The following is a 9,493-nucleotide window of genomic DNA, read 5'->3' as shown; positions in this document are numbered from 1 at the left end:
GCTTGAGGTGGCGGGGGTGGCAAACGGGGGAGTGCGCGCTAGGTACGTATAGGGAGAGAGCACTCACCCCTTCTAACGTGGGCATCTGTTCTACTATTGGTCAGATTTGATGTCAGTGAAACTATAGGAGCTGCGCAGACAGTGATGAGCTTCAACCGGTATAAAGTTATAAAAGATGACAAAAATAACTAGTTGTGCACAGACTTCATGTAGAGCTTCATGCGCGACCCACATACAAAGGGACAATTTCGACTGTAAAGGTACATGATTTGGTCAGTCTGCATTGCTGAGAAAATGCAAACGCGTCTTTCAAGTTCAGCGTGATAGGATCGGTGCAACGCGGGAGGTTTTTCTCTTTCCATTTTCTGCCCGGCCGTCAAACCACCCTCGCCGAAGAGTGCCGAGGCTCTGAGACTCGGAGGAGACTTTTAGCTCCGATGTACGTCTGGTGTGGCTTGCCGTGGGCTACGGGGGCCGGGCTGGTGGCTTTCGTCATGCTGGTGGTGTTCACACCGGGCACGCTGCAACAGACCGGGGTAGCGCGGATCGAACTCTGCCAGCCCAACCGGGTCTTACCCTCGTATTTGCAAGACGCCTGCAACGAGTTGCTGGCCAACCGGGGCACGGCACAGAGCGCCATGGCGGACTCTGGGACGGGTGCATCCCCACCAGGTGAGCCCAAACTACTCGAATTAAAAAAAAACATTTAGTTTCATTTAAATTCTTTTTTTGGTAATAACGTCGAAGGTTTTTCGACAAATACCACGGAAACGCTTCGGCTGAGAAGGCATGCAGAATCCAGTGGCGGCTCATCATCGGCGTGAAAGCGAACGCGAATTTGTGAAGTCAAGCGGAGTTTTCGCGCTGGGAACTCGCAAAAGATGAACACAATCATTGTAACTCCGGCGAATTTTGCAGCGAATGCTTCGTGACGTCAAATTCGCTTCGCATTCGCATTCGCATGAAGTATGAACCAGGCTTAAACCGGGCTTAATACTCCACGCGAATGCGAAGCGAATGTGACGTCATGGCACGTTCGCTTCGAAATTCGCCCGAGTTGAAATATGTTCAATTTTTACGAATTCGCAGCGCGAATACTTCCCATGACATCACAAATTCGCGTTCGTGGAAAAGACCTTTAAAAGTTGAGTTTTGTGTAGTGGTGAAAACAAAAGACGCCAATTGTTTTTTTTTCCTTTAGAATTTTTACACTATTTCTGTGAAATATATGTAGGCCCAGTAGACATATCAAAGGTTACAAAAAATATCAGTAAATCTGAAAATTGGGAAAAAATCACTCCCTTTTTTTCATTTTTCTCCTCCACAGCCTGTTCCCAGTTCCATCTCATTTTGCTAGAACGCCTCACATTAATCATTCGTTAGCGGGGGAGTTCCATTAAAGTTTAAAACATACATGATTGTTATTGTCAACAGAGATTGAACCTTTTGGACTCTCTCACGAATGAGAAATCATATTTGACACCAAAACCCAAAGGGTGCCATACTCAACAGTACATAGTTTGCTTCAACTCTGGGCTTTTAAAATGTCAATGAGAATCATGCTGCGGTTTTCCTAAGCCTTAAAATCGGGGACATGCAGCGTTCGAAAATAGCCAATTTCTCCATTTTAATTGAATGCGTAGGAAGGGTATAATGTCATTTGCGTAACGACCGAGCAAAGAAGCAAAAAACAGATCATTGTCTTTCCTGCACACTTAGGGGAAAAAAGCAAAACATTGTTAAGTAGGCTAATAACTAGGCGTGTTTACGCGATCACCGCAAACTTTTGCCTACATTCGCGATCTCATATATATATATTCATATCCGGTTCGTTAGTAAAAACGTCATACATGCGCGCACCACTGATTACTAGCGCCCATTGGCAGGGGCGTAAATCCGGGGGGGGGGCATGGGGGTATATATCCAACCCACTTTTAGACCGGGGTATGGGCTCCGGGGTTAGACCATATGGTATATGTATTCAATGACACTGAAAAGTGGAGAAACAAAGTACAAAAGCCTTAAAAAATGCGCTGTTTTGATGTAATCGCGAGTATACATGTTGACCTCTTTATCCTGAAGAGCTCCCCTAGTGTAATGTATTGTCCAGCCCCCACAGTCAATGCCCCACCTTCGCTCGTACCCCCGCCCTGCAAAACAGGACGCTGGGATACTCTGATGAATTCACGCTCTGATTGGTTGGATTTTGCGTGAATAGTGACCTGCGCGTCATCAAGGTCATGACTCTGCAAGGTTAGAAACGGCCGTTGAGACTGATTCATTACTCTTTTATTCCAGTTTTAGAGATTTTTTTTCTCGTTGAAAAGCGTAATAATGTAGGAAATTCTGTAAAACTTATCTGTGTTGTAAATTTACAATTCCCGTTTCTCGCTCAGGCTCCGTTTTCGAATCACGAACGGTCGGATTGCATTATGCGACGCTAAAAATTTTGTCCACATGGGCCGCAATGAAACAGAAATCACATCTGGTACGGAATGTGCGCAATTCTATGGGAAGTTTTCGGATAGCATTTGCGCACATTGTCTAGAACAGCTGCTTTATACATAGGTCATAGGCCACTTCCGTCACAAGATTCTGTGAAGCTCATCAGAGTATCCCAGCGTCCTGTTTGCAGGGCGGGGGGTACGAGCGAATGCCCCACCGAAAATAGGGTTGCCAAAACGCCCACTAGGCACGTGGGCAACTACACGTGCGTCACACCGATGCCTTTCTCAACTCTTTCCGGTTCGTTACTGTGACGTCACTTCAGTTTAAACCACGCCCACTGCACATTCAGAGGCATTGGAACAGTGGAACCAGTGTGTAGCGTGAATATCAGACTCCATGAAATATGGACTCATTGGTAGTATTGCGCATGCGTAAGTACGATAATATGCTATTTTCAGGAGCATAATGGGAGAGTGACCTGTCATGTGCGAGGCATTCACCAATGATAGAGAAAAGGAGTCCGATTTTCATAGGAGTCGGATTTTCATCTGACACCGGAATAACGCAGCTTGAGACGCGGGCGTCATAATGTAAATGCACGCATGTCGGACATTCATTACGGTTATGATTGGTCAAAACATTTTTGGGCGGAGCTTATAGCAGATATCAATCTATTAAAAAGCTGACGTCGTGCTGTGTCATTTTATTAAAAAGCTGACGTCGTGCTGTGTCATTTAACTTTCTTCCTCTTTTTTCGCAGATAGAAGACCGTTGTCGGACCCCCCGCGTTACGGGCGGCGGAGTGGAGGCTCCGCCCCTCTCAGCGTGCACCTATCTAAGCGGTTGTACAGCCTGCCCACTGTCAAGCTTTACAACGTCACGGACAGGCGACGGCACCAGGGCAATGGTAGAGGGGCCGGCGATCGAGACCAACGGGTGCTCATCAGTCGGTCATTCAATCTTCTAAGGAAAATCGCCTCTTTACGTGACAAATTTGACATCTTAGAGAACATGTGATCGGCACAATTATGTTGTAGTCATGTCAAACATTATTTTGAAAACCTTGTTCGCTTTATTTAAAGGCCTTTTCTCACAATGGTCAATGGCTATTACACAGCAGGTGACTCGGAGAGTGTTTTAGTTATTTTAATTGAGTCACAATGAATTTGCAAAAAGGCTACTCGTGCCTAACATGGTGACCCATTGCCCTCCAAGTCCGCACACGGCCTATTGCAGATCTACTTCGTACTACGTGCTCTAATGATAATATTACAGAATGCATATATATATATTTTTAACTCTTGAAGTTTGCGATACATGAAACTTGTAAAAGTAGCATTGTGATATGCTTTGATTGAAATTGTCGTCTTTACCAAATGATTTGTAGTCTGCCCGGGTGTTAAATACTTATGTCCTTGACTCTTACAATTAACTCATTTTAAATTTACAAATGTGGTACCTGTATTTTTTTTTTTAAATCTCTTTGTTTAGTAGTTAGTCTTAACTTGAAGCAGGGACCTCAAGTAGTACACTTTTAAGTGTACTTTAAAGAAAATACATATGTTGTTCACTTAAAGGTTCAACAGGATTTTGCTTTTAATATTATCAATATTTATATTTATATCTTTTATCGATATTTTATAAGCTTAGTTTGCGATTTTAGCTTGATTATGTTCCTGCGTTTAAATAATGTGATGAACACAACAGTACTTTTAGTTTCTTAATTGGAAATTTCAATTCATTCAATCGACATCATCGACTGTAACGCAACAATTTCCTCAGTCATGTTTGCTTTAATTTCATCAAAGTGACGATTTATGATCAGTGTCAGCTTTATAGGTATAAATTCCCGACGATGAACTCCGTTTTTTTGTAAAACAAGTTTCCCGATTTTGATGCTAACGCACTTATTGGTTGAAGACAATGTTGTAGCGAGATACTGCAACTTGTGACTTGTGATCTTAAAATCATTAGTAACCACACGTGACTTTAACTGAACTGCAGACTGGTCCATCGTACAAGCTGATGCTCATACGTCACTGTAAAGCCTCGTGTTTAACTTTGAACGCATCATAAACGCTTTTTTTGCGACATTGTATACACATTTGAACACGTTTAAGCAGAGAGACGCCTTTTATTATTTTGAAAGGCCTATGTAACAATCGAGTCTGATTCATTAATGCAGATATCCATGTACCAAAACCAAATCTCAGCCGATTTCAATTTTGCAACTCGTTATTGAACGGCCCTCGTTTGACAAACAAGCTTACAGCGTAAAAAGCGTTTGACAAACGCTGACATGTGAACGTTATAAACGCGTAAAGCGTTATGAGGTTTAGCAGTACAGTGAATTTCTAATGTGAACACATGTCCTTACGGGTGATGGTATGGATATGTATGAATGAAGCTTTTTAAAGGCAGATAAGCGATGAAAATAGTTCAACCTAAAAAGTCACCGCCAAAAGTTAGGGACTGTTCAATCAGCGTCGTGAAATGTAACTATCGTGTCTCAGATTCAGAGTTATCAGCGAAATTGGCAAGTTGTATTGTAAACAGTCGACGGTCAGACATCTTTTAATATAATGAAAGGTAGTGGCACTACTTTCTACCTAAAAAGAGTGGCGATTACGTGCCCAGTGGTGTTATTATAAGCCATTCATCTTGAATCAGGATAGTTACGAGATCGAACTATTTCGAGGGTACATGACATTTCTTTTGTTTTTGCCAAAAATATGACGACACTCTTTTCAGAGACTAAATTATGTAACCCGGAGTTATTTTGGAAAACTTTAGGTTCCCCCCCCCCCAGTAGTCTATTGTGAAGAACTCGCCTATCTCATGTTTTCAGGTCTCTGTCATTGTTATCGTTAAGGGTTTAGACATTATAGGTAGTTTTTGTCCTAGCGTGAATGTTAGGCGGTTTGTCCTGTGCATTCTTGTGCCGATGAGGAATTTTGCGTAAAACGGTGAATCGAGTCGGGTAGTAATCTTGAAACAGAATAGGCAAACAGAACGAGTGATGTACAGTTGAACACATACAGGAAAAAAACATGTACAATCTGCAGGAAATATGATGCGGATAGTCAGAATCGAAATGGCCAAAGAACGAACAGAAAAAGGGACTTATGTCTATCATAAGGCCAGACGGTGCTCTGGTTGGAAATAAAAACGATCCCTGCTTCATTCACCCAGAAACACACGCATATGTTAGGTTGTCAATATATCAAGTTGGTCAGGTTTGAACATGAAAATTGCCAACGCACGTAGGCCGAGAATGAAGAAAAGTGTGCGAAGTGTTGCGAAAGGGGATGAAAGTGAGTGGACGTCAGGTTGTTGAACGGAGACATAAACAGGTGTTGCGGTAGTCAATGCCCGCTTTACGTGTGTTTTACAACTGGAATATTTGACGCCTGAGAAATGTCCTGCCAGTTTCTTTTTATTTCCTGGCATATTTACGACAGACATGAAATCAGGCTATCGGTTGATTTTTTTTAAGTAGTGGAGGAAGAGACTAATATCGGGCACGTGATCACTATACATTCACGAAGCCTCCTCCAATGGCGGAAGCATTTTTGTCATTTATTGTGCAACCTACTACCCATGACAAACTGTCTGAACAGCAGGTAGCGCAATGTTATCGCCATCGAAGGGGGTCTTCGTGGTATAGCGTGTCCGGATTGGTCAATAGATTGCGTAATAAATATAATGCAAGCAGATTAAGGTTATTTACCGTGATTCAAACTGTTCAATTATAGATATGAAATATCGTTACCGAAACATTTGTTGGGCAAACGCAAATGGTATGATAGCGAAGCAAGTACTGAAATCGTTCTAAACAGGCTGGCCACTTGGTACATTATTATGTGAAATGCATGCCCAATTTTGTTTTCTAATGGATTCGGAAAACAAAATATAGAATGGTCATCTCGGGAAAAAGACATGGAAAATCCCGGAAAAAATGTTTCCTGTCAAAAACGGAGAGAGGCTTGCAAAGTGGAAGAATGAGCGGAGTTGCGAGTGAGTAATGGAATTAAAAAGGAATGTTTTGGAGGTATTGACAAGGAAAACGAAAAAGTAAGGAAAGGATGGAATGAAGGGAGAAAGATGAGTAATGAGAGAAAAAATACAACAGGCTGACAGGATTATTTATAGCAGTGATTGTAACCGATATGTTTTAAGAAAAGATAATTATTTGAAAGCTTGCAGATCGAGACCACTTTGTGAGAAGAGAATTTACTTAATTATCTTGAGATTTGTTTCATTCCAATTGAGGTAATCTTTTTTTCGATTTGGTTATTTTTAAGATATCTTCGAGAGTACCGTTATTATGTAAATTCGGTGTTCTAAATTCATGTAAGAGTACAATCATCGGACAATTACACGTGCTTATATATGTATTGTAGAGGACTATCCGATACTAATGTAACGTATTATCATTGTTCATATCATGCAACTTTCAGTGATGTATATGATGGTATCGAGGCATATAAAGACATTGTGATAATTAAACGCAATATTGATATTTTAGCCAATGCTTGCAAAATGTGATGTACATGTTGTTTGTGCCTATTCACCCAATTTTGACAGGAATTTTAACCTACTTACTTAACTTATTTGAACTTTTTTTTTATAATGTAGTGAAGTATATCTCTTTAACCATACGTGGTGAAATAATCTTTTTAAAAATCGCAAGAATAGCGTTATTATGCTAATTTGAATATACAAGTCACCAAAATCACCGTTGTCAAAATCACCGCTCAGTCAAACGGATGGAATATAGCCATCCGTGGACAAACAGGTTTGGCTCATGAAATTTTTAAACTAGCATATCTCAGAGACAATGTGCATTTGCTATCATTTTTTTCGTCACTTATGTTTAAAGATCAATATTTTAATACCATTAAATTGAATTTTTGAAATATGCTCAACAAGTAGGTGAAAATTGCTGTCAAAAGTGGCTTTTCCCTCTGTTTGCACCAACCTGTACTCCCCTAAGAAATAGCAAGAAGGATATTAAATAGGGAACAAATGAGCCCAACAGACGTCAATCCCCTTTTGAATATTAATAGTGGGGGGGATGTGTGTATAATTAAACAAGTCCTACAGTCGCTTTTTTTTTCAAGCAGCAGCTGCAGGCGCCACAACTCAAAACATCTTGACTTACCGGGTTATATTTTTCCTTTTGCTACCAAAACAACAGCACCAGCTGGCTTAAAAATGAGCGGACGAAAAACAAACCGGGATATATCTCAAGTAGTACATGTAGGAGTACTACACAACCCACAACATGCCCAAGAATAAGGCATATGTTAAGTCCATATCAAGTTCAATAACTATGTATTTCACAATTTATGATACTCTCTGTACAATGCACACAACGGCAACATATTATTAATTACTATTATACACATATTAAAATAGTTCTGTTGCAGAATATGAGGAGTAATACCGCATGAACCTCGACACAGGTGTTTTCAGAAAGATGTTTTCGACATTGTTCCCCATATACCCCTAGGATACTGATGTTATGGAAATACCACCGTCCGTTTCCCATTTGTTTTTCTTTAATCGTCTTCCGCGGTGAAAACGTATAACTAATAAGTTGCTCTTCCAAAACGACAAATAAAAAATATAATCCTCTTGCATCGCTTGCACCTGTCCTGGAAAGCCGAACAGAAATAGATGTTGATTATGCATTATTTAATTAAAAAATAATTCAATTTAAAAATGCAATGATTATTAGGATTCCAAATTTTAATATCAATTTAGGGTCCAAAGCGCGACATATTCCTGCACCTGTTACCTTGGTATACATTGTAATTTGCCATTGACTTTGGAAGGATGACTGCACTATAAGGAAGTCCATCGGAATTGTAAAGTCAAAGATGTCAGATGTAACAGGAGCTGTTCTCAAATTCTTCGGAAAACACTACAAAGTACACTGCTGTTCAAATCCAAACGATGAAGGGCAAAACCTTATGTTAAAATGAAAAGTCTCCAGAAATGGGGTTTTTATTTTATGCGGAATAAATTTCAAGTTCTCGTAAATCGCACTTGCAACCGCAGCTAAACAATGGCATAATTAACCACTTACGTCGGAGCTAAAACACCTGTGCTCCGTCCACTTCATAATACTGGAATAATAGGTGAAACAATAATATTATGTGTAATGCCATATAATGCAACAGATCACTGTATACTTTACATTTTTATGAACTGCCTCTTTGAATTTCTAATATATTTCAAGTCGGCGATCAAATTTCTCTGGATTTATATCTTTTCCGTGGGGCAATGGATTCAAATTCAAGCCAATTCCAAAAAAAATAGTAATTTCCAATTGTAATTTAGATTCGACTATAGATAATTTACAAGTCCAATTGTCCATAGGGGATTTGGTTTACTTTCAACTGATTTTCGTGAAAAATATATATATGTTTATTTAGATCTACACAAAAGAGACGACAGCTCTTTGCGAATTACCAAAACGGTCACTGATTATCGCCAAAGAGTTAAAGACATACAGGATCATTTACGTCTATCCCAAGAGTAATCTACCGAATTATTGTCAAAAAGTTAATTTGGATTGAAGATCGTACCGGTAATAAACACCTGTGAAATTTATTCCATCTAGCTTGCTGTCATTTAGAAGAAATCAAGAAATGTAAGTGATTTCCAACGATCAGTCAATTGACTGATGTTTGGAATAAAGAGTGCTCTCGGCAAAATCGTGTGTCGTAATCAAAAGGCATTCGCGTGTTTTTCACTTATTTATATTATACGTATACTTCAAAGTATAATATCTACTGAGCTGAAACTTCAACAGTTTAGGTTTCGAGCATTTGTCTTTGAATTTTGAGTGGTGTTATTATTGAAACGAACAAAATCACAATATCAGCTGTTTCGTGTTATCGGTTTACCAAAATCCTAGCTGACCTTTATATAGAATATATGAATATAATTTATGCTCAGAATTTAAGCACGATCGTTAGATGCTCTTCAAACCATACAACTATTTACAATGACAATTTTTTGTTATCTTTGTGAA

General features: G+C 39.8%; 1 protein-coding gene across 1 annotated transcript; it reads left to right on the top strand.

Annotated features, from left to right (window-relative positions):
* Positions 1–206: 206 nt before the first annotated feature.
* On the top strand, positions 207–7,219 carry LOC119737245. Its single transcript, XM_038211443.1, has 2 exons — positions 207–672; positions 3,209–7,219. Exons 1-2 carry the CDS (start codon positions 438–440, stop codon positions 3,463–3,465), a joined length of 492 nt encoding a protein of 163 aa, XP_038067371.1. The 5' UTR covers positions 207–437; the 3' UTR covers positions 3,466–7,219.
* Positions 7,220–9,493: the final 2,274 nt, after the last annotated feature.

Source organism: Patiria miniata, unplaced genomic scaffold (genome assembly GCF_015706575.1).
Source record: "Patiria miniata isolate m_02_andy unplaced genomic scaffold, ASM1570657v1 HiC_scaffold_3, whole genome shotgun sequence".
NCBI lineage: Eukaryota > Metazoa > Echinodermata > Asteroidea > Valvatida > Asterinidae > Patiria > Patiria miniata.
The sequence above is the reverse complement of the archived record's forward strand: the minus strand, read 5'-3'. Positions and strand labels throughout refer to the sequence as shown.

Bases quoted from the DNA above. Each gene is read 5' to 3' on its own strand.
- LOC119737245 (XM_038211443.1), top strand. From the start codon at position 438: ATGTACGTCTGGTGTGGCTTGCCGTGGGCTACGGGGGCCGGGCTGGTG. The intron at 673-3,208 runs GTGAGCCCAAAC...CTTTTTTCGCAG, and splicing joins GACGGGTGCATCCCCACCAG to ATAGAAGACCGTTGTCGGAC.